This window comes from Eurytemora carolleeae, unplaced genomic scaffold (assembly GCF_000591075.1).
Source record: "Eurytemora carolleeae unplaced genomic scaffold, Eaff_2.0 scaffold116, whole genome shotgun sequence".
Lineage (NCBI taxonomy): Eukaryota > Metazoa > Arthropoda > Copepoda > Calanoida > Temoridae > Eurytemora > Eurytemora carolleeae.
In genome coordinates, this window is record NW_019396247.1 from 22,585 (window position 1) to 46,920 (window position 24,336).

The 24,336-nt window shown below is 32.2% G+C and overlaps 3 protein-coding genes and 1 long non-coding RNA gene across 5 annotated transcripts in view; all 4 read right to left on the reverse strand.

Moving 5' to 3' along the window:
- The window catches only part of LOC111699299 (organic cation transporter protein), a 6,623-nt gene extending 829 nt beyond the window's left edge, over positions 1-5,794 (reverse strand). Inside the window, exons 1-7 of the mRNA XM_023469940.1 lie at positions 5,643-5,794; positions 3,982-4,091; positions 3,539-3,587; positions 2,945-3,028; positions 1,695-1,876; positions 1,338-1,522; positions 194-281 (exon numbers count right to left, since the gene is read on the reverse strand). Of these exons, the coding sequence (XP_023325708.1) occupies positions 194-281; positions 1,338-1,522; positions 1,695-1,876; positions 2,945-3,028; positions 3,539-3,587; positions 3,982-4,090 (697 nt within the window). The 5' untranslated portion in view covers position 4,091; positions 5,643-5,794. The remainder of the gene's footprint in view (positions 1-193; positions 282-1,337; positions 1,523-1,694; positions 1,877-2,944; positions 3,029-3,538; positions 3,588-3,981; positions 4,092-5,642) is intronic.
- A 1,451-nt stretch (positions 5,795-7,245) lies between these two features.
- On the reverse strand, positions 7,246-9,450 carry LOC111699317 (uncharacterized). The gene is made up of 3 exons (XM_023469959.1): positions 9,115-9,450; positions 8,160-8,276; positions 7,246-7,351 (listed from the first exon to the last, which is right to left on the reverse strand). Exons 1-3 carry the CDS (start codon positions 9,333-9,335, stop codon positions 7,246-7,248), a joined length of 444 nt encoding a protein of 147 aa, XP_023325727.1. The 5' UTR covers positions 9,336-9,450.
- Positions 9,451-15,322: 5,872 nt separating this feature from the next.
- LOC111699312 (uncharacterized) lies at positions 15,323-17,191 on the reverse strand. The gene is made up of 2 exons (XR_002764724.1): positions 17,087-17,191; positions 15,323-15,420 (listed from the first exon to the last, which is right to left on the reverse strand). It is a non-coding gene; the product is annotated as an uncharacterized LOC111699312 (long non-coding RNA).
- Positions 17,192-19,447: 2,256 nt separating this feature from the next.
- Positions 19,448-24,330, reverse strand: LOC111699291 (uncharacterized). Of its 2 annotated transcripts, XM_023469925.1 has the most exons (8): positions 24,256-24,330; positions 23,139-23,226; positions 22,484-22,914; positions 22,291-22,366; positions 21,258-21,317; positions 20,299-20,372; positions 19,692-19,779; positions 19,448-19,583 (listed from the first exon to the last, which is right to left on the reverse strand). In XM_023469925.1, exons 4-8 carry the CDS (start codon positions 22,357-22,359, stop codon positions 19,512-19,514), a joined length of 363 nt encoding a protein of 120 aa, XP_023325693.1. In that variant the 5' UTR covers positions 22,360-22,366; positions 22,484-22,914; positions 23,139-23,226; positions 24,256-24,330; the 3' UTR covers positions 19,448-19,511. The 2 variants fall into 2 exon arrangements, with proteins under 2 accessions (XP_023325693.1, XP_023325694.1); XM_023469926.1 differs by lacking the exon at positions 24,256-24,330 and having other exon boundaries at positions 23,139-23,449.
- Positions 24,331-24,336: the final 6 nt, after the last annotated feature.

The window sequence follows — 24,336 nt, forward strand, 5'->3', positions numbered from 1 at the left end:
TTTTGCAAATTTGCAAATTTTTTTGCAGATTCTAAAAGTAGAGCATAAGAGCTTTCCAATGCTGTATCATTTGTCATATTTGGACATCAAACATGGGATTTAGAGGTGGGGTCAAATGGACTCTCCCCCTCAGCATATCCTGGTTTTCAAGTACCCCAGCAGAGATAGGGTTAAATATTTATTCCTTGAATACCTGTTACATGAGAAGGAACTAATAAGAAAAGAATTGCTACAAATCCTGCCAAAAAATAGGTAAAAGCAAGACATCTTGTTCGTTGGACCTAAATATTACAATTTGCAATACATCTGATTACTCGCCTGGAGTTAAAATTTCCTAACTACTGATGTCGTAGACCTGTGATAGTTCAAACTTGAGATATTTTAACTATCTTAAATCAGAGGCATATGCGAGTAATCGATTTCTTTACAATCTGTCTTGACAACTTAATGTCGTAGACCTTTGATATTTCAAACTTTAAATTAAGGAAGATCTGAAAGTCAAAGTTTGAAATTTCAAAGATTTACATTATCCGGTTGCAAAGTTTATCGAAAGTTAATATCGAAAATTCAAGTTTGAGAGGAGTAATCAGAGACCAAATTTAAAGAATTTGAGCCGTGGCTTAAATTTTTTTAATTCTGACTCAGATCTTTTTATCTAAGAACTAAAGACACAACAAGTGTGTTAACCATTAATTTTAAAACCTCTGAGAAATGTCGTCTTCAACTTAAAATCTCCTCTCGGAGACAAACCAAACCAAATAATGTCAGCCCGCATTCTCTTTGTTCTCCGCCCTACGGAGCTTTAAAACATTTTCGTTATTGTGAAATCATTAAAGTTAAGCAAGAATATTTTCATATGAAGCATTAGTGAATTTCTTTAAATATTCAACTGTAATTTTTCAGAAGTTAAAAAAACGTATTTCAATACTGATCAACAATAAGTAAATCGAAGAATGGTTAATAAGTTAAGAAGAAAGAAGGACGTGTTCTTATTGATATATATTTCATGATTGATCAGACCGTTGTGAATCAGGCATTGCCATCGTTCATGGACCGGGTCACTCTTGAAATTAGGCGTACAGTCCCTTCAAACTTGTTGATTCACATGATTCGCATGTATACGCTAAAATACAAAACGAACAAATCTGGCGAGAAAAGAAATCTTTTCACAAAAACGTGAACAGAAGAATAGACATGATCTATTTCTAAAACACTGGACCTTCAACATTTCTCATCAATTTTAAATTACGAAATCCGCCGTTACATTCTCAAGAAGAGAACCACATTCATTCCGCAACTTTCTGGCTCTCATTGCATTTCGAAAGACACTTTATAACCTTTTTAAAGATTGGAATAAGAATGACGATGGTTAAAAAGTTGGCAATTTCTTTGACAGCTGTGACAGCGAATAGGTTGAGATCTGCTAGACGAGCTGCAAAATGAATCCCGTAGGAACCCATTCCAACAGCAAAGAATGTTGGAGCTAACAGTAATACTCTAGTTCTCAATTGCGGAGATGTCACTGAAAAAAATAGTCGTAATTTCTGATTTTTTTTTCATTTTAAATTCATTTCGTAAATTTCAGAAAGATTTTCATATTTATTTTTCTTATGTTATCTTAGTTTTCTAGGATTTATGGTTTAGGTTTTATCTTAAATAATTAAATTTGTCGAATTAAAAAATGCAACATTTACCTAGTTGTGAAAACTGAGATAATTGCTTCCAAAACTCTTCTTTAAAGTTTCCATTCGGTTTAATGTCGTCATTGCTAAACTCAAGATGGCGAATCTCGTTTTCCAACTGAACCTTGTTCATCCTCGCAACTTTAATAAGCCCAGACCTCGCCTCCTCAATCCGTCCTCGGGACAGCAACCATCTTGGAAAACATGGTAAAAAAAAACATTTTTTGGGGAGTTTAGAATATTATCTTAGGGCCACGTCAAACTAAAGTAAAATAAGATTAAATCTTATCAATTTTTATCATAACTCCTCTCATTGAAGAGCTATTGAGAAACACAAAATGTTTGCCTTTCTTACACTTGTGCTTAAATCAGAACTAGAGGAGCAACGAGTCGACATCACAAAGCTGCAACAGCAAAGTCAATTGAATTTTACCTTCTCCTATTGGCCAGTTTACAGTGGGGCGCTCTGACAAACTCAAAAAAAAAGTGTAAATACAAACTCCTGAGTCCTGACTACAACAAACTCCTGAATCGTGACTACAACAAACTCCTGAGCCCTGACTATAACAAACTCCTGAGTCCAGACTATAACAAACTCCTGAGTCCTGACTTACAACAAACTCCTGAGTCCTGACTACAACAAACTCCTGAGTCCTGACTACAACAAACTCCTGAATCCTGACTATAACAAACTCCTGAGTCCTGACTACAACAAACTCCTGAGCCCTGACTACAACAAACTCCTGAGTCCTGACTATAACAAACTCCTGAGTCCTGACTACAACAAATTCCTGAGCCCTGACTATAACAAACTCCTGAGCCCTTACTATAACAAACTCCTGAGCCCTGACTATAACAAACTCCTGAGCCCTGACTATAACAAACTCCTGAGTCCTGACTATAACAAACTCCTGAGCCCTTACCATAACAAACTCCTAAGCCCTGACTATAACAAACTCCTGAGCCCTGACTATAACAAACTCCTGAGCACTGACTATAACAAACTCCTGAGTCCTGACATACTCCTGAGTCCTGACTAGACAAAATCCTGAGTCCAGAGTTTGGGTCCGACCCGGCCTTATTGATAATTTCCAGATGCATTTTTCCTTTAAAAATGAATTTAGGATTTATCGCAGCCAAGAAGTAAAAAATTAAGAACATTGAAAAAAAAACTTATTTTTCTCAAGATAAAAATGGAAGATTTATCTTTTTAATTCTTTCTCTGATAAATGAGTTAAGGGTATAATCATTACAAATGTAACCTGGGAGATTCCGGAACGAAGAAGAAGTATGAAATCATGGTTAAAGAGAAAATGGCGAAGGAGAGCTGCAAATTTCTCCAATCTCTGTACAAAAAAATGCAATTATCAACATAAACATTTAAGAATTTTGATATTATTGAAAATAGAGTTATATAACAAAAATATTTCATCTTTCTCGATAATAAAAATCAAAAGTAAAAAAGGCTAAAAGCAGCATCTAAACTATTTTTTTTGCTGAAAAAAATCGTCTATTTAAATATTTAATCTTTCCCGAAAAGAAAATACAACTTTCAAAAGAAATTGGCTATGAATGTGCTCCAAGCTAAAATTTTCTAAATTTTCTAACACTTTTTTTTGCAACCTGACGGCGTTAACCTTAGATATATTTCCAACTTAGTTTATTTGATCTAACCGATTTTAAAGTTTGAAATACCTAGGTTTACGACATTGAGTTGCGAGTTTGGACAAAGACCCAATTCCTTAGTGACTAATTATTTTTAAAAAGCTTTCCTGTTCTATGGATTAAATTCTGATTATTTCTGACTTTTAAACTCAGTTCCTTTCATTCATTTTTTAAAGAAAGTAAATTTTTTCCTGATGAAATAGGCCAAAGCACAAAGAATAAGAGCACCCACGTTCCATCCTAGAATATCAAAATATACATTCAAAAAATTAAAAATAGATTACAATAAGTTAAGACATGCGACCTGGATAGTGGATATATCATATATGCACTATCATATATGCACTATATATCATATATGCACGATATGTCATCTTTAACTATAGACAAAATTTCACCAAAAATTGTAATGAGAAAAGGAAATTGTGTTTACACTTTTCTATGTAAATGCACACAAAATGGCGAAGAAAAAAATTCGATTTATAACAAATTTTAAAGAGACTATTTGTTTTGCTTTAAATCAAATATTTTTTTACAGTTTTCCTAAAGATAGATTTACAAACTAGAATAAATACCCCCCCTCCCCCCTCCCTTCCCTAACATAATAGGATTAAAAGAATAAACGATAGATTACCAAAGTTCATAATTCCTCCGGTAAATGTCCTGTAGTGTACTGGGGTGGTTTCCTGAACTAGAATAAACAATCCTGCCCAAACAGAGTGTATGCTTCCTCCAAGAAACATTCTAAAAAACATTAAATTAAAAAGATATTAAAAAGTTTACTGTACAAAGAACCAACAATTTCATATTCTTTACGAAACTATTGTGTACTTTATCATTCTTCCTTACTTCATGGTGAATTTTATTATGAACGTGCTATAAAGTAATCCTCGTGCTATGAAGTTATATTAGCTGTAGATTAAAGCATGTGCATGCCATAACATTTTAATTGGTATCGTTTTTTTAATACAAATGATCTAAAATTGAAATTAATTTTATATTTTTGTTTCTGCTTTCTTAAAAGCTTAGTTTATCTAGAAAAAGTCATCGCAATAAGACAAGTACACAAAACGTTACATAAAATTATAACACTGGAATATTGGCACGAGTTTTCGGACTTAAATTTTCTCTGTACCTCAAAGGTTCTCGCCTAAAATCTAAAAAGGCTGAAACCTTCTCGATAAAGAGAAAATCTGTGTCCAAAAACTTTATAACAACCAAGATAGTGTTATAAATAGTTTTATTTATGCAGTGAAGATAACTGAAAATTATCCATGAAGAAGAACGTCAAATTCATGCGATATTACTAGTTTGACTTTGTGACCTCGTAAATTAAGTTACTTATACGAAATTCAAACATTTTTCTTCTTCTCAATATTAGCTTCACAAAAAGAAAACTTTTTTCTTTAGTTTAATTTACAGTTTGAGGTGTATAATACACTAGCAGGAAATTGTACAGCCTTTGTTTATCTGAGGAACAATGAGCGAGGTATAATTTCTTGTCTTCTACACAAATCCTCCAAGCCACAATTAAAAAGAGAAACCGTAAATGAAAATTATACATTTTGAAATAGAAAACCCAAGATATATTTTCTTATTTTAAAATATGATACTTCAAATAACAACGCTAGTCACATTTATCAAATATCAACTAGATAATAATCATTAATCACAGATTTGAAAAATAATTAGAAAAATTAGCACTTAAATATTTTAATGAAAATAGTTTGTTTCAAAATATTCTACAGAGCGTCCATATCATATTAGATTATTTCCAAGCAATTTAATGCCAAAATACGCAAATAGTACTCGAAAACCTAGTGTTTTTGCGAAAAAATATGTATATTAACCTTATACTTTTTTAAATGATGCATTCTTTTTTAATTTCTGATTAGTCCTTTAAATCTCAATTTAAAGCTATAAACGATCTAATATGATGGGGACAACCTGTATAATATAATGTGGGACACCCTGTATAATATAATGTGGGACACCCTGTATAATATAATGTGGGACACCCTGTATAATATAATGTGAGCCACCCTGTATAATATAATGTGGGACACCCTGTATGATATGATATGGGACACTCTGTATAATAATGGTAACTCAATGCTAAACATGCATTTTTGACTTAAAATTCAACACTGAACTCATGGATTTTTAAATATCAAACACTCAACAAATGGATTTTTAAACATTAAACACTGAACATCGAAAGAATGACCATGACTAAGAACTGGGCACTAAATAATAGAAACTGACCAAGGATTATAATTGATCCTCCCTCTCTACCTTGCAATAAGAAAGACTGCATATTGCTGGCTGAAGTATGCTGTCCAGGAAGCAATTATATGGATAAGACTGGAGATTAAAATTAGTTTTCTTCGTCCCAAGTAGTCGGACAACAAGCCTAAAAATCCAAATAGTTCATTCAAAAAAGCACATTTTCAAACATTTTCTGAATTTTTTAAAGAAACTTAAACAAATATCATTCTCTAAAAATGTTGTTTTTTTGTGTTTGCTTTTAAATGTTTTCTTTCTTTTGTCAAAACGTTTTGACCGAGTTTTTATTATTAATTTTTGCTTTGGCAGTACATAACTCTAATGTTAGAGTAAATTTTGTGCATTCTTTAATCGGAACAAACTTAATAAGCATATTACAATTCTTAAAAAATTACGAACCTGTCTGATTCTTGAGGATCATTGCGAAAGTTTGAAGATCTTGTATGCGTTGAAAATGTAATAAAAAAAACTATGCCTTCCTTAAAATGAACCCAGAATCCGAGATTTAAATAATTAGGTAAAAATTTATATAGCTGACATAGTGCCTTGAGATAAGGGAACCAACAAGTCAAGTCTAACTTTTAAACGTTCAAATTGAGACGAACTATACTTACCAAGATATACTCAGTAACTACTGTTGAGATGTACTTACCAAGATATGCTTAGTAACTACTGTTTAGATATACTTACCAAGATATACTCAGTAACTACTGTTTAGATATACTTACCAAGATATACTCAGTAACTACTGTTTAAATATACTTACCAAAATATACTCAGTAACTACTGTTGAGATATACTTACCAAGATATACTCTGTAACTACTGTTGAGATGTACATACCAAGATATACTCGGTAACTACTGTTTAAATATACTTACCAAGATATACTCGGTAACTACTGTTTAGATATACTTACCAAGATATACTCGGTAACTACTGGTGAGAAATACTTACCAAGATATACTCTGTAACTACTGTTGAGATGTACTTACCAAGATATACTCAGTAACTACTGTTTAGATATACTTACCAAGATATACTCTGTAACTACTGTTTAGATATACTTACCAAGATATACTCAGTAACTACTGTTGATGTATACTTACCTAGATATACACTGTAACTACTGTTGAGATATACTTACCAAGATATACTCAATAACTACTGTTTAGATTTACTTACCAAGATATACTCATTAACTACTGTTGATATATACTTACCAAGATATACTCTGTAACTACTGTTGAGATGTACTTACCAAGATATACTCAGTAACTAATGTTGAGATATACTTACCAAGATATACTCTGTAACTACTGTTGAGATGTACTTACCAAGATATACTCAGTAACTACTGTTGAGATATACTCACCAAGATATACTCTGTAACTACTGTTTAGATATACTTACCAAGATATACTCAGTAACTACTGTTGAGGTATACTTACCAAGATATACTCAGTAACTACTGTTGATACATTTATATACATAAATATATAATTTTAAATACATTAAATAAATTTATGTATTTGAATGCATGTAATGTATTACTTACCAAGATATACTCGGTAACTACTGTTGAGATGTACTTACCAAGATATACTCTGTAACTACTGTTGAGATGTACTTACCAAGATATACTCAGTAACTACTGTTGAGGTAAAGATTGATTGATCAAAGGTAAAGTTTAGACAAGGATCATTAGTATCTTCGTTCCTGTAAATAAAATATCAGATTTCATGTTTGAAGTCTTTTTTTTCTTTTTTTTTATATGCAAACACAAGCTAGGTTCAACTTCTATATTGTGTGTACGTACTTCGTACAATTAAAAAAAAAATATTGAAAATTAAAAATAATCTCTAAATGATTAGTATTCACACACTTTTAAGAAAAAGGATTTGAGATTTTTTTTTGAGAAAAAATAAAAAATTCTTAAGAACATAAGTTACCGTTGTATAATACATTATGTAATGATAAGTTACCGTTGTGTAAAACATGATCTAAGAAGAAGTTACCGTTGTATAAAACAAGATTTAATAATAAGTTACCGATGTTTAAAACAAGATCTAATAATAAGTTACCGATGTATAAAACAAGATCTAAGAATAAGTTACCGTTGTATAAAACATGATCTAAGAATAAGTTACCGTTGTATAAAACATGATCTAAGAATAAGTTACCGTTGTATAAAACAAGATCTAAGAATAAGTTACTGTTGTCTAAAACATCCTATAGTATTAAGATACCATTATATAAAATAATATCTAGAAATAAGTTACCACTATATAGAACGTGATCTAAGAATAAGACGTTACCGTCGTATAAAACATGATCTAAGAATAAGTTACCGTTGTAAAAAACAAGATCTCAGAATAAGTTACCGTTGTATAAAACATGATAAAGTATTAAGATACCATTATATAAAATGATATCTAGATAGAAGTTACCACTGCATAAAACGTGATCTAAGAATAAGTTACCACTGTATGGAACCGTGGAACGTCATCTAGGAATAAGACGTTACCGTTGTATAAAGCATGTGTTGTTGTTTATCTCCTGATTGTTTACTGTACTGCAGTTAAAGGTTGGAGGGTATGCCAGGTAAACAATAGATAGATGAGAGAAGGCTGCCAGGAAGGAACTGAAAGAAAAAAATATAAGAATCTTTGGATTAAAAGGACATGCAGGTTAAATGGGGACACGAATTTAAAGGAACTATAGGATTAAAGGGACATGCAGGTTAGATGGGGACAAGAATTTAAAGGAACTATAGGATTAAAGGGACATGCAGGTTAAATGGGGACAAGAATTTAAAGGAACTATAGGATTAAAGGGACATGCAGGTTAAATGGGGACAAGAATTTAAAGGAACTATAGGATTAATGGGACATGCAGGTTAAATGGGGACAAGAATTTAAAGAAACTATAGGATTAAAGGGACATGCAAGTTAAATAGGGACAAGAATTTAAAGAAACTATAGGATTAAAGGGACATGCAGGTTAAATGGGGACAAGAATTTAAAGGAACTATAGGATTAAAGGAACATGCAGGTTAAATAGGGACAAGAATTTAAAGGAACTGTAGGATTAAAGATACCAGAAGACGATTAAGACTAGACGATATGAAGAATCAAAGGATTTAAAGAATGGATTTAGGAACTATAATTAAAAACTGAAAGGAATTGGAGATGTAAAGAGACTTCAGGATTAAAGTAATAAAAAGATTGAAGAATTTTGGAGATTAGAGGTATTGTTAAATTAGAGGTTAAAAGTACTACCACTAGAGGCTAAAAGTGATTAGAGGATTAAGGGAACTATATGAGGAGTAAAGGGTTTAGCGGAGTAAAGAAGTAGAGGATACTGGAGAATTAAAGGGGCAACATACTTGTAAGTCAGTTTGTTACAACTTTCTTGTTAGGTTAGATGTAGTTATAACTATAAAAAGAGAAAACAAAATTTAAGTTGAAATTAAATTAAACCTAAGTGAGGAGAGACAGAGTAGAAGATAGTTCCAGGGTCCGAACCCACCCGAATCCAGGAAAATAGTTCTTTTATCTTCAGACATTTTATTTTCGGACATTTTGTTTTCATCAATTTGGTTTTCATCCAGTTTGTTTTCATCCCTTTTGTTTTCATCCATTTTGTTTTCATCCATTTTGTTTTCAGCCATTTTGTTTTTAGCCATTTGGTTTTCAGCCATTTTGTTTTCTTTCTTGTAGGTAATCGAAGGATTCTTTTAAAGGTAGTGACCGGCAATATATGGCGGTTGAACTAAATACGCAGTATTGTGGACAAATTTTTTAGGATTCATTTGAGACATATAAAACGTTTCTACGACGTATATTTACTTAGTTTGAGCGCAAAGTCGACGTTAAAAATCATGAAGTTGGGTGGAAACGTTTTCAGAAACGTTTTTTTTTATTTTTTAATTAAGGCCACCAAAAATGTAAACAAAATTCTACAGTAAAATAATTAGTTGTTTAGGAACAGGTTGAGAAAATAAAAATTAACTCTTATCATCGAAAATAAGTGATCTTACTCAATTATTAGTTTCTATAATCTCTCTATAATCACAAAGATTTTCTTCGGATTTTCTGGATTTTTTATTGAAAAGACGACATTTTAAGAATTTGTAGAAATCTGCGAACAAATTCATAGAAAATAAGGAATTCAATACAATTATGAAAGCGAAATCATTGATTCTAGCATTGATTTATTGAACAATTTCTTTTGAGAAATATGTTCCTAACCATTAAATTAGTTTACTGTAAAATTTTTACTTTTTTTAATAATTTTGAAAAAACCGATTCTGAAAACGGTCCTACACAAAACCATGATTTTGAACGTCGACTTTGCACTCAAACTCAGTAATTATACATCGTGAACACGTTTTGTATGTCTCAAATGAATCCTAAACAGATTTTCTACAATACTGCATACTCAGTTCAACCACCATACAGTGCCGGTCACTCTCTTTTACTAAAAATTAGAATATCTTACATGTTTCAAAAAAATAGTAAAATAGCGTCTAGCTTTTTATTGAACCCGGCCAGACTGCTGTAAAAAGTTGTATCAATTTTCAAGAATTAGTCGACTTTGAAGTGTTGCAACGTACTGCCCTTATTCACTTATACACTTATTCACTTTTACACTTATTCACTTATACACTTATTCTCTTATACACTTGTTCACTTATACACTTATTCACTTATACACTTATTCACTTATACACTTGTTCACTTATACACTTGTTCACTTATACACTTATACGCTCATACACTTATTCACTTATACACTTATTCACTTATACACTTATACACTTATACACTTATTCACTTATACACTTATTCACTTATACACTTTTTGCTTGCCTGAGTGCATGTTTGCTTGTGTTTAATAAAAGTAAAAAAAAAAACGATTGAGCCTAAACTATGGTGGCAACTCACAGTCATAATTTCATAAACCTTCCCTGAGGTAATCAGGGAATGTTTATCAAATTATGACTCTCTCAAATTAAAAAAAAATTCTGGGATAAAGGTTTACATTTATTATTTTTGTAATTGCACCAAATTAAACAGAATTTTATTTTATTGATGAAATATAAAAAATGGAAACTTTAAAAGCAATAGTTATAAACTTAAATTGTAACTAGAAAAGAGACACGAAGAGCCCTAAAAGCCGCGAGTAGTATATAGCTTGCATCAAGATATAAAACTAGTAATTAACCCAACTAAGTCCAGGAATGCACTGCAATGTATACAATAGATTGTTAGATACAGCTTATTATAAATTCATGCAACTGCTTCAGTCTTGAACCAGGTATTTTAAACCGAGATCATGCATACATCTAGCCTTTATATTGGTTGGTCTAATTTTTGTTTGTGTTACCCAATTAACCCTTTTACTAGTGGGGACCAGGATACGCTGGGGGAAGGGGGCAGTTCCCCCCCCCCCTCCCTCTAAATCCCATGTTTCATATCAAAATATGACAAATGATACATCATTGGAAAGCTATTATGCTCAACTTTTAGAATCTGTCAAAAAAAATGTCAAAAAAATGATAAAAAAATACATTTTTAAAAAGCCATTTACCATGCCATCTCAAATATGTAAAAAAGTTTGCAAAATTTTAAATAACATGATGTGTATTTAAGAAAAACTAAAATGTGCAAATAATTTCAAAAATTTGTTTGCAAAACTTGTGTAATCCCTTTCTTATGAAGTAGTCATTCAAGCAGTTTGCCTGAGGACTCGGGCAGTTCGTATAAAAGCCCGATTTTAGACCTAAAGGGAGGGCTATGGGTATTCAGGAAAAATCTAAAAATCTAAAACAGCCAGAGACCAATACCTTTTAAGTAATGTAAAAATAACTACAGGGCCCCCCACCCCCCAGCAGGAATAGGGTTAACGTCAAAACTGCTAAATCTGCTAATGGGACCAAATATGTAATGGCCAGGAAAGGTTTATGGGCATGGCCTGTCAGAATAAAAAAAACAAATCCTAGAATAATATTAATTAAATGAATGAAAAACTTCAAAATTTGTACGTTACCTTACTATATTATATAACAAACTAGCTGAAGCGCCCGGCGTTGCCAGTGAAATTTTAAAAAAATTAAAAATAAAATTTCAAAAAAATTTTGATTGTTTTTATCTTACAAATGTCAAACTGCAAAAACCGGTTAAAGGGAACAATTTTTGGTAAAAACTCACATGAAGTAAGGAAACGTTTCGGACCTATCAAAATTTAAAAAGTAGTTTCCTTGGAAATTTTAAACAGGAAAATCCCCATTGTTATTTGTCATTTTAATTTTTGTGGATTAAATATACAAATTGATCAAAGGAATCGTCTTTTTATTAAGTTTGTTCTAATAGCCAGGATTATTTAGAATTTAAAATTGAAATTTTAAATCATGTGGAATTTTTATATCATTTTTTTTATCAAATTGTTTTTATATTAATAAACAAACATGTTAAATATTGGAAGATATATCTAGAACTGGGGCGTATACATGAATTTGTCCAGGGAGAGATTTTTTATATATCTAGGACAGGGGCGTATACATGAATTTGTCCAGGGGTAGATAGATTATATATCTAGGACAGGGGCGTATGCATGAATTTGTCCAGGGGGAGATTGATTATATATCTAGGACAGGGNTTTTTTCCATCTCATAATCTGAGTTCTTTTCCCTTATGTCCATTTGACAGCCCAAATTTTTATTTTGAATAATCTTTTTGTTTGTTTTTATTCTTGTGATTTTTACATTTTTTTTTATTTTTTTTTATCGATTTTGATGGTTATTATATCGTTAGAACTGACGAGGGTCAACCCAGACCGAAATATATTTTCAATAAATGTGGAACTAACATATACTTTTTTACTCTACAGAGGTTTGGTCCATCACCATCACCGAATTTTAAATCAATAATTCATGTTTTTTATTTCACCCTGTATGTACAAAACATTTATTGATAAAAACATGACCATTATTTATATTCAAACATTCTCTGTCGACTTTACAGTATATTAACACCTTGGACTTACGCATACATTTTTCAAGTTTAAATAAGTCACGGGCAAAATACTGATATTTTTTGTGTAAAAGCGTTCACATTTTAGATTGAAATTATGAACTAGAAAAAATAAGAATTCACTCCCTTAAGTGGGTTGGGAGGACTGAACTCTGTAACTCACAAAAGTTGACAATCTGTAAATACTATATTCAATTTAAACTTACAGGCCGGCCTTACAGAGAAAAATAATCTTTTGTAAAAATTAAAGGAGAAAAAATAAGTTCGGGGAAAAAAGGTTGGTAAGGTTGATTTAGGTGTTCTATAGTTCAATTTTTAGTAAGGCTTCACTTTGAACACATTTTTACCCATTTATTTTCACCCATATGTTTAGGACAGAAAGAAACAAGTTTACAGTTACAGGGAATCCTGCATGTCAGATATAAATTCCATACAATCGTCTCAAGTCCGTTTACCCTGTATACGAGTAAAGAGCTTTATAATATAGATGATACACCCCTTTAATATTAAAATTGATGCTAAATAAAGGCAACGAAAAGGCCGAACATACACTTAGGGTATATATACGGCTAGTACGGCTAGGTACAGCTAGGGTATATATACGGCTAGTACGGCTAGGTACGGCTAGGGTATATATACGGCTAGTACGGCTAGGTACGGCTAGGGTATATATACGGCTAGTACGGCTAGGTACGGCTAGGGTATATATACGGCTAGTACGGCTAGGTACGGCTAGGGTATATATACGGCTAGTACGGCTAGGTACGGCTAGGGTATATATACGGCTAGTACGGCTAGGTACGGCTAGGGTATATATACGGCTAGTTTTGCTAAACGTTGATTCTTTTTGCTGTTATATAATAAATCCGCTTTTACAAAGAGTGTTATTCATCTAGATCCAGACTGCGATACAAAGTTACACAATTGTTAAAGACTGGGTAGACTTTAAACTGTCGCAACGCCTTAACATTTGAATTTATCTCACTGACTCACTTAAACTATTTAGTAGCCCTAGACATATATTGGTAAACCTGTAAAGCACTTGTTTTTAGACATATTTGGCAACGTTAGAGCTTGCAACCCTTGGAACATTTTGAAAGAAGACAACGCAATGGCAACATTGCAATAAAACATAAAAAGATTAAATTTTCCGCTTTCTGCATTGGACCATATTTGGTAAATGTTAATGCATATGTTAAATACACTATCGTTGAACCATTAAAAAAGAAGGCGATATAAATAAAAATTAAATAAATTATAATTTATTTTTATCCATATTAGGTATACAATAAATTAAATAAATTGTCTATCAAAATTTTAATTTGAAACTACATATTTATCAGGAGTGTACCCTAGTGTACAACATAACTGAGTATGTACATGACAATTGAGATCCCAGTGTAATTGAACTTTGACCAGTGAAAGCATGTACAATTTACATCAGTTGTTGCATAAAACCATTGCGAAACGCGCAATCGTATAGATTTGGCGCGTTAATCATTCAGCGAGCGCACAGATTTTCTAAAGATAATTTGAAAGGTCTTGTTGTTGTTTTGTTGTGAAATGTGCAGTACACTTGTTTTCTTGTTGAATGAAAGTAAATATTAAATTTGTTTTTTTTAAAGTACATAAATATATCTAATAAATTTGGTTGTAATTATACATACACATAGATAGATATTTTTACTGAACAACATATAATTAAATTATTCATTTTAAACTTATTCATGTTTTTTTTTAGAAAGTATTCACTTAATTAAAATCAATTAAAGTTGAAATATGATATTTTCCCTTCTTAAATATAGAGTTAATAATGAGCTCTCGACAAGGTTGAATTATGAAGATATAAGTTTAATACTGAAAGATCAAATTTCGTTCCTGGAAAAGTTAAATCAAATTATTTTAAGAAACATGTTGGTATCAAAATCTATAATATTGGCACAGATATCCAAACAGCTTTTCTAACTATGCATCAATATTTAAGACCGGGCAGATTTTAAAGCGCCGCAAGTCCCTGATCTTCGGTTGAACCAGACAAATTAAGTAAATTTTACTTTTTTCTAGCTCTATGCAGACATGTAAATATAAGAGCTTGCTTCTCCTAGGGGTAAAAAGAGAGCAAATTGTGAAATTTTAAATCGGACACGCCACTCTACAGATTTTATATCGGACACGACACTCTACAAGTTTTAAATCGGACACGCTACTATACAAATTTCATATCGGACACGCTACTCTACATATTTTATATCGGACACGTCACTCTATATATTTAATATCGGACACGCAACTCTACATATTTTATATAAGACACGCCACTCTGCATATTTTAAATCGGACACGCCACTGTTCAAGTGAAAAATCATGTCATAACCACTCATTCCATCACATATAATCAATTTTTTTCCATTTTCCCCAAAATTTCACAAATCGATCTATTTTCCCCAAAATTTCACAAATCGATCTATTTTCTCTTTTACACTTTTTTTCGGAAGATACGTTTTGAAATAAAAATAAGATAACATATTAATGATTGCTGAATTTTAGACCCAACACGGTATTGAATTCAAAAGGAAGAAAAACGAAGACATCTCGTCCTTGTTAGTCTAAGGTGACCTGCGACCCTTATATCCTGGCGCGGCGTGACGAGTTACCTGGATCTTCTGGGCTTTCCCAGCACTCTGTAGTAGAGCTGGAGTCTGGATATTGGGTTCCAGTCTCAGACAGGTTCATAATATAATTTCCAGTCATCTACAAAACAAAACAACATAAATCTTTTTTTTAAATTCTGCTAATTTTAAAAAGCGAATTTTTTTTCCGGCAGATTTTACATAATTTGCGTCTTTCATTTTAATCATTTTTACTTTTTTACTGTTGCATAATTTCGCTTCTATACTTTCATATAATTTCACGTCTTTACATTTTAATCATTTCTCGTCTTTACACTTATATAATTTCCCGCCAATATTTTTACAGTCATTACTTTTATATAATTTCTCATGTATACTTTTACATAATTTCCCATGTATACATTTACATAATTTCCCGTGCATACTTTTTCATAATTTCCCATGTATACATTTACAACATTTCCTTTTTATACTTTTACATAAATTCTCATGTATACTTTTAATGAACTTCCCTTTAATAATTTACATAAATTACCGTTTATACTTTTTACATTTTTATAGTTCCGCTTCTATACTTTACATAATTTCCCTTAATGCACTTTTACATATTTTCCCGTTCTGGTTTTCCATAATTCCCTTTTATACGTTTAAAAAATGTCCCGTCTATACTTTTCCATAATTTCCCTTTTATACTTTTCCGTAATTTCTCGTCTATACTTTTACTTAATTTCCCGTCTATACTTTTCCATAATTCCCTTTTTATACAATTCCATATTTCCCTTTTATACTTTTCCATATTTTCCTTGTATACTTGTTTAAAATTTCCCTTGTATACTTATTTAAAATTTCCCTTGTATGCTTATTTAAAATTTCCCTTGTATACTTATTTAAAATTTCCCTTGTATACTTATTTAAAATTTCCTATCCAATTTCCCCGTCTATGATAATTTACTTAATTTCCCGTCTACGCTTTCAGATAATTTCCCGTCTATAGTTTTCATTAATTTCCCGTCTACAGTTTTCATTAATTTTCCATCTATAGTTTTCATAAATTTCCCGTTTTTAGTTTTCATAAATTTCCCGTTTTTAGGTTTCATTAATTTCCCGTCTTTAGTTTTCAAAAAATTTCCCGTTTTTAGTTTCCATTAATTTCCCGTCTATAGTTTTCATGTATTTCCCGTCTTTAGTTTTCATAAATTTCCCGTCTTTACACTTAAATAATTTCCCATTTATAGTTTAAATAATTTCCTCTCTACACTTTTAAATAAATTCCATTTATCATTACATAATTTATTGTCTTTTCACAACATACTCATCTGAAGAGTAAAGTTCGATTGGATCAAACATTATAAAAATTTTGAAAGTAATTTTGTGAAATTTACAACATATTTTCTCTAATTTGGTAACAATAGTAAGTAGACCAATCAAACATGCATTGGTTCAAAACACGAATAAATCCGCAAAAGCAAATATGCTTTTTTAAGGATATTGAACAAATTATTCTCCTCAAACTTAAATATTTGCAACGTAATGACGTACATTTATAGATCATATTTTGGCTATTTGATTTCGAAGATTTCATTATTTCAAATATCAAAAATTAAAAATTAAAACCTACCTGTATAATAAATATTATGCAAAAAGGAAAACCATGATTTTACCAATTTGCAAAATTTTATTAAATATCTCGGTTTAGAAAATCTTTATTTACACAAACGTAAAAACATGTTTTTTTAAGTTTATATAAAGAAAAAAAATTAAATTAAAAAAACTTTTTTGAAAGTTACCTTTTCGTATAGTTGTTACCGTGAAGACGGAGGGACAGTTACTGATCTCTTCTAATTATCCAGCTTATCATTTTATACCTTCAAGGTCGGACCTCAAACATAGGTCTGGACATTAAATACAATAAAACAATTCTACTTAAACACAAGATCTGGCAAAAATATTTTAGATTTAATAAAATCTAAATGTACTCTCGAACCTGTAGATTAACGAATTATCGTCTTACGTAACTATTGATCACTATATTGTTCACAAGTTTATTTTTTTTATGAATAATAGCGGGGGAAATCATGCACAATTGATATTATATTTCTAATATCTTATTTTGTCATGCAAAATGTATTTTAAAGAGTAAGTGAGTTTTGGTTTTTGTGATTTCTGGAGATCACAAAAAGTATAGATTTTAAATTTTTTAATAAGATGTTGGCCAGGCCTAGTGAAACATGAGGAGTTTAATAGCTTTTTGCCACTTTAATCATCTCTGGTAGTATATATATAGTGAATAGGGTGCCCGGACCTCTGCACGCTTGATGACGTCATCATCTTCAGACGGGCCTTTGTTCTTTATGGAGAGACGTAGTATAGATTTATTACAGGGAGTGTCGCAAAGTAATCAAAAGAAAAATCCGCAAAATCTGTTTAGATATCCAATGATGAAATTGAATTGATACATCTTAATCCGCATATATCCTGAGCTGAAAACTTTAGAATGGGATATCCTTAATCCCGATCTGTTAATTAATCTGGAGATTAAGTTCATGAGGATTATAAGCAATATTTAATCTGGAGATTAAGAAAAAGAGTGGATTAAGCATTAATCCTGATATCCACCATTCTAAAGTTTTCAGCTCTGATTAATGTTGTAAAATTTTTAATTCAAAGGCACTTTTTTTGGACTTTTGGAAATAACAAACTAATGCAATTTGTACAGGACAGGGGGATCTGTTTCAACCAGTCATGATGTATTTTAACCCATCTGGATTCTGGAAGCAATTGAAAATTTGATAACTATTAAGTTTCCAGGTGTTTCATGGCAAAGCACTGGCTTATTTATAACTTAATTTTTACAAAAATTTTGTTTATTATTGTTTTTGTTTTTTTTTGGTTTTTTTGATATTCTATATTTTGAATTTTGGTTTTTCTCAGATTATATATTCCATGTGAAGTACGAGACACGTAAAACCCAGGATGATCATTTTAGGAAAGTTAAAGAGAGAAGTTTTTGGTTTTTTGAATTTTGATAAGCCAGTTGTGAGCCATGATAAGCTAGGAGCTGCCGATCATAGCAGTGTTGATCAGGATGCACTGTTCGAGCTGATCCTATCCACTTGGGGGACTGAGTCCTCTATACTTTTAGTTATAGTATTCATTTTAAAAATCGAAAAATCTTGATAAACTTTGTTCGATAACTTTTATCTATAATCCACAATCCACATAAGTATAATCTTAAACATGTATTTTCATGCCCTCTCATGGTTAATAGCTCCCCCTGCGACGGTTCATTAAAAATATCGTGCATTGTATATCCAGTTGAGTAGCTGAAGCTGAGCGCTATCCAATACGAAAGGTTTGCCCTCTGCTTTAGTCTTTATTCAGCTTAGATCTTTTACATTATGATTAAACTATTTATTATAATTAATGTATTAATTATTTTGCATAAGATAAAATCGCACCCTAATCTCTAATAGTTCTCCTTAAATCTATTTAATTGAAATGTGCTGTTATCATTATTGAAATAATCAAAACAGCCAAGCGCTATTTTCCACCTAATTGCTTTATACTTGTACTGTTAATATAATAATCAATTTGTAATTGTAAACTAGTTCTGTACACAGATACATGTATTTTAGCAATAAACTTTATCTTAATCTTAACTTATCTTACTTTTTCTTCTAGATTAGTTCTTATATTATATGTAAACATATTGAAGTGGAAATTTCAAATTTCTATAATTTTAAGATAGCCTGAGCATTTTTTTTTGCCTAATCAAGATCTCAAAATTTTTTTTGGACAGTCCTTAAACTTTTATATTCTCTCTATAGTTTATACAGTATTTTGCACCGTTTTATCTCATAATAGAGATGCCATGTGGTGAAATTATAAAGTGGGGGGAATAATGGTCTCACCTTATACAGTAATTAACGGTAGTTCCCCCCCTCCCCCTCCCACCCCGTTTCTGCGTGCTAAAACTTGTTAAAGTAGATTTGTTGATTAAGGCCTATTAAATAAAGCTACTCATAAAGCTACTCTATACTCTAAAATATATTGAATTTCTTGGAATAAAATTTAAAAGCTTTCTCTTAAAATCGAAATGTATCTTGTAAGATAAAAGTACAATAATTTCTTCTAAGTACAATTTTTATTATATTATTTTGGAACAAATTATATTTACAAGAAATAAAAATGCAGCTATATTCATCTATTCATCTATCTATCTCTACAGCAGTGGCTGCAGTCAGGTCGTCTTCTGAACACACTTACACGTACACCATTCACACCCTGTACATAAACGTTTAATTGTACAATGACTGCATGAGTTTTAGTAATTTATACCTGTACCTGTACCTGTACCTGTACCTGTACCTGTACCTGTACCTGTACCTGTACCTGTACTGTATCTGTGATGAGGTATAGCCCCAGGTTCTCTAATAGGTTTAGAATATTGAGCTGGGTTGGGGGTGCTCCTGTTCCTCCACTATACAGTAAATATACAATATACAAGTTATAATACCGAGCAAACGGGTATAGAATACTAGTTTAAAACTAGTTCGTAAAAAGTCGACTTTGAAAATCGACTAAAAGTCGGAAATAAGTCGACTGACAAAAGTTTAAAATTTAAAATACCAGTTCTGAACTAGTCATGCACTTGCAACAAAACTTGCAACAAAGTCGAGTTAAAGTCGAGTTTAAGTCGAGTTTAAGTCGAGTTTAAGTCGAGTTTAAGTCCACTTTTTTTGCTGGTTAAGAGTAGAAGAAGAAGCCAATCTTTATCAGACTAGTTTAGACTTATGAATGATATAATTGGATTGCAAGTAAACTATAGCTGAGAACTTTTGAATATGGGTCGTATATGCTAAACTTGTCCTATCCATGTGCACAGATTAGCCTCGCCCTCGTTTCTCCTTGGTGCACATGGATCTAACCGATGGGGCATTATTGGCTGATTATTTCACACAAGGAGAAATTGAGTTTAACAACTAAAATTAGTCCAAACCTGAACTGTGAAGATGTGTTTAGAATCCAGGTTCTTCCATATCCAAGTTTACTCTTCTCTATACACAGTCGACCCTGATATATACTAGGATTAGATCAGTATAGATGAAGGACGAATGAGTAGATAAATACGGGGGATAAGCAAATGAGTTGGACCAATGAGTAGATAAGTAGCTGGAATTAGTATGAGTAGGACCGATGAGTAGATGAGCAGAAGGGATGAGAAGATGAGTAGGACGTGTGAGGAGATTATTTAGGGGGATGATATGGTGAGTAGGACGAATGATTGGAAAAGTAGGATGGATGATTAGATGAGTAGGACGGATGAGGAAATAAGTAGAATGTAGTAAAATGGATGATTAGATGAGTAGAACGGATGAGGAGATTAGTAGAATGGGTAAGTAGATGAGTAGGACGGATGAGGAGATTAGTAGAATGGGTAAGTAGATTAGTAGGACAGATGAGGAGATTAGTAGGACGAGTGAGTAGATGAGAAGGACAGATGAGGAGATTAGTAGGACGAGTGAGTAGATTAGTAGGACAGATGAGGAGATTAGTAGGACGAGTGAGTAAATGAGGACGGATGAATAGCTGAGTATAGGAAGGATAAGTAGATAATTAGGACGGGTTCGTGAATGATTAGATGAGAAGGAGAAATAAGTAATTAGTATAGATGAGCAAGCCGGATGAATAGAATGCTTCAACTTACTCCAAACCCTTTTTTACGACGGATATATTTTCCACACTTCTTACAACACCTGAACTGAGAAAGAACTGATATTCTCCTAAGTCCAAAGTTATGAATGCACGGACGAAAACTGAACCTGGATTAGGACAGATACCTGCATCTCCCTTTTCCTTGTTACCTGGGACTAAGTTAGGATGGATTGCATCTCTTTATTCTTAGTTTCAATGAGAATTGAGATTTGACAAACCTATTTTCTCTACTCGTTATTATACCTGGAACTGAGCTTGAACTGATAGCTCCTCCTCTTTTGATAATCCGTCCACATTCAATCTCTAAACAAATATTCACCAATAAAAGGATCCTGAAGTTTGGGATTATTCATTCAATACAATATGAAGGGTCCTATACTCCTTCACCTGATATACACCTTGTCTCTGTCCTAATCCTTTAATACTAGTCTAGGATCCTATACTCCTTCACCTGATATACACATTGTCTTTGTCCTAATCCTTCAATACTAGTCTAGGATCCTATACTCCTTCACCTGATATACACCTTGTCTCTGTCCTAATCCTTCAAAACTAGTCTAGGATCCTATACTCCTTCACCTGATATACACCTTGTCTCTGTCCTACTCCTTCAATAATAGTCTAGGATCCTTTACTTCTTCACCTGATATACGCCTTGTCTCTGTCCTAATCCTTCAATACTAGTCTAGGATCCTATACTCCTTCACCTGATATACACCTTGTCCTTGACCTAATCCTTCAATACTAGTGTAGGATCTTATACTCCTGGTTGTCTGATATACACCTTGTCCTATTCCTTCAATACTAGTGTAGGATCCTATATGCGTAGTATACCTAAAATACACCTTGTCCTTGTCCTAATCCTTCAATACTAGTGTAGGATCGACATATACTCCTGGTATACCTGATATACACCTTGTCCCTGTCCTAATCCTTCAATACTAGTATAGGATCCTATATTGATAATATACCTGATATACACCTTGTCCTAATCCTTCAATACTAGTATAGGATCCTATATTGATAATATACCTGATATACACCTTGTCCTAATCCTTCAATACTAGTGTAGGATCCTATATTGATAATATACCTGATATACACCTTGTCCTAATCCTTCAATACTAGTGTAGGATCCTATATTGATAATATACGTGATGTACACCTTGTCCTAATCCTTCAATACTAGTGTAGGATCCTATATTGATAATATACCTGATATACACCTTGTCCTAATCCTTCAATACTAGTGTAGGATCCTATGGGCATAGTATACCTGATATACACCTTGTCCCTGTCCTAATCCTTCAATGATGGCGTGAGATCCTAGAATCCTACCCGGCATTCTCAGTCTACAAAAAAAGTTTACAATATGTACGATATATCTTTAATCGGTTTTTCAAAATAAGTATGATATCTTTGTCATATCCACACAAAAAAAAAGGATTTTTTTATCATATTTTACTAACCTTGTTTTTTACTTCTTCTTTCAAAAAAACTTATTCAAAACTTGTTGAAGCAGATCTTAAACAGAGCATTCTCTGGGGTCAGCCTTGAACAGGGAGAGGCAGGTTGACTAAAGCTCAGGGTATAGAGTAGGATGTGAAGGAAATATACTGCTCCAGGTTCATTCTTGAATACTGCAAGGATATCTTGCTAAGACTGCGGATATATGGATTTAGGAAATTGAGCAGGCAAACCAGGAAATAAGAATTGATTTAGAAGTAAGGATTGAAGCTGAAAACTAAAGGATTGCCTTGTTTTGCATAGAACTTCTTCCTTCTCTTTTTTGGTTCGTATGTTGATCCTGCTCTGGGTACAGGTCGGGTACTAAACAGACGGTTTGGTTTTGCTCCGGGTATTAACAAAAGCTGGATTTAATGTGTGTTCTGCAATCAGACTGAAGGTTTGTGATATTATGGAGAAAACATGGAAATATATTGATTTTATACGAGGAGATAAGAAAGTGTAAATATAAGAGAGGGAGGTGAGGAGGGGGGNATCCCTATTTAAGACGCTAATTGAGGGTAAGCAGCAGGATGGGGTGGGGGGGGGGGGGTGCAGATTAATTATTGTTTTGTGCTTTGTGCGCTTTAACTATACTCGAATTCACATAATTAGCACCTAAATTAGTCTTATAATAACTTCTTTCTTTCTAGATGTTCAAGTTTTACGCAAACCAGACCATCCAGAAGTGTGACTGTGCTTCATACTGAAAACAATAGAAAAGAAACTGAATACTCCTCTTATACTCTTATTTTCTAATCCCTAAATCTTTGGAACCTGCAGGTGAAAACCTTTGATATTTTAAACGTTGTCTTTTTAATCTAGCAGAATGTACAGAGTTCACCAAAAAGAATGATTCTAAGAAGACGACCAAAACTCTGTAACTATGAAGATTTGAATGATAGCTTTGGTCTTCTGTCTCTTTAATATATATATAGTTAAATTAATGGTTTTGTAAAGAAACATTCTTGTTTTCAAATATAGGGGAGCGTTTATATATAAAAAAGAACTCAATTAATTCCGCACAGTCGTTTCAGTATGAATTGTTGAAAGTCTACGATAACAGGTTGCGATAAAATAAGAAACTGAAAATTATTAATTTAAACGAATAATCTACTGCTTTTTAGGGATCTATGAAAAGGACCTTTGCTGAAAAGAGAGAACATTTCCTTCGGAGACAAATTTTTGCGTTATCCCAAGTTTTCTTACAATACTTCGAATTATATTGTCACGATGAGATGCATGTCAGTCTTAAAACAGCAGACAAAGGAATTAAAATCTTACAACATGTCAGTCTTGTCTACCAACATGTCAGTCTTGTCTATCAACATGTCAGTCTTAACCGTGAACGCGAAAGGTAATTTAAATAAAGGATAAAACACTAAAAGCTTTATTCAACATTACTGTTCCACGGCCATAATTAATGCATACAGGGTCACCATAAAACTTTGGAATAGGAAGACTATATTAACGAGATCTCCTAATTGTATTAGATATTGAGAAATAGTGAATAGTTTTATTTGAATCCAACTAAAAAGATTTAAAATCTTAAATATAGTCTGAATCTTATGATTGTATAGTGTACTCCATCATTTAATGGGGACCACTGCATCAAATATACATTATAGAATACATAAGAAAATTATTATGAAAAGAAATCGAAAACAATTGTAGAAACTGATTGTTTTTAAAAGACCAATTTGAATCAAAACTTTGAAAATTAAGGGCAATTTACTTTGTAAGAAGTTCTGTGAGAGGGAGTTCTTCTACGCAGAAGTGATCTATCAATGCACGCAAATATTATACTGAGCAATTT

What these genes read in the sequence shown, in the direction of transcription:
- LOC111699317 (XM_023469959.1), bottom strand. Translation starts at nt 9,335, where the DNA reads ATGGCTGAAAACCAAATGGCTAAAAACAAAATGGCTGAAAACAAAATG. An exon ending in CTCTGTCTCTCCTCACTTAG is followed by an intron (nt 8,277 to 9,114) that starts GTTTAATTTAAT and finishes TTTTTCTTTCAG; the next exon opens with TTCCTTCCTGGCAGCCTTCT. An exon ending in AACACATGCTTTATACAACG is followed by an intron (nt 7,352 to 8,159) that starts GTAACGTCTTAT and finishes TTTTATTTACAG; the next exon opens with GAACGAAGATACTAATGATC.
- LOC111699291 (XM_023469925.1), bottom strand. Translation starts at nt 22,359, where the DNA reads ATGCCGGGTAGGATTCTAGGATCTCACGCCATCATTGAAGGATTAGGA. An exon ending in AACACATCTTCACAGTTCAG is followed by an intron (nt 19,780 to 20,298) that starts GTTTGGACTAAT and finishes TTTACTGTATAG; the next exon opens with TGGAGGAACAGGAGCACCCC. An exon ending in TCATCACAGATACAGTACAG is followed by an intron (nt 19,584 to 19,691) that starts GTACAGGTACAG and finishes GTTTATGTACAG; the next exon opens with GGTGTGAATGGTGTACGTGT.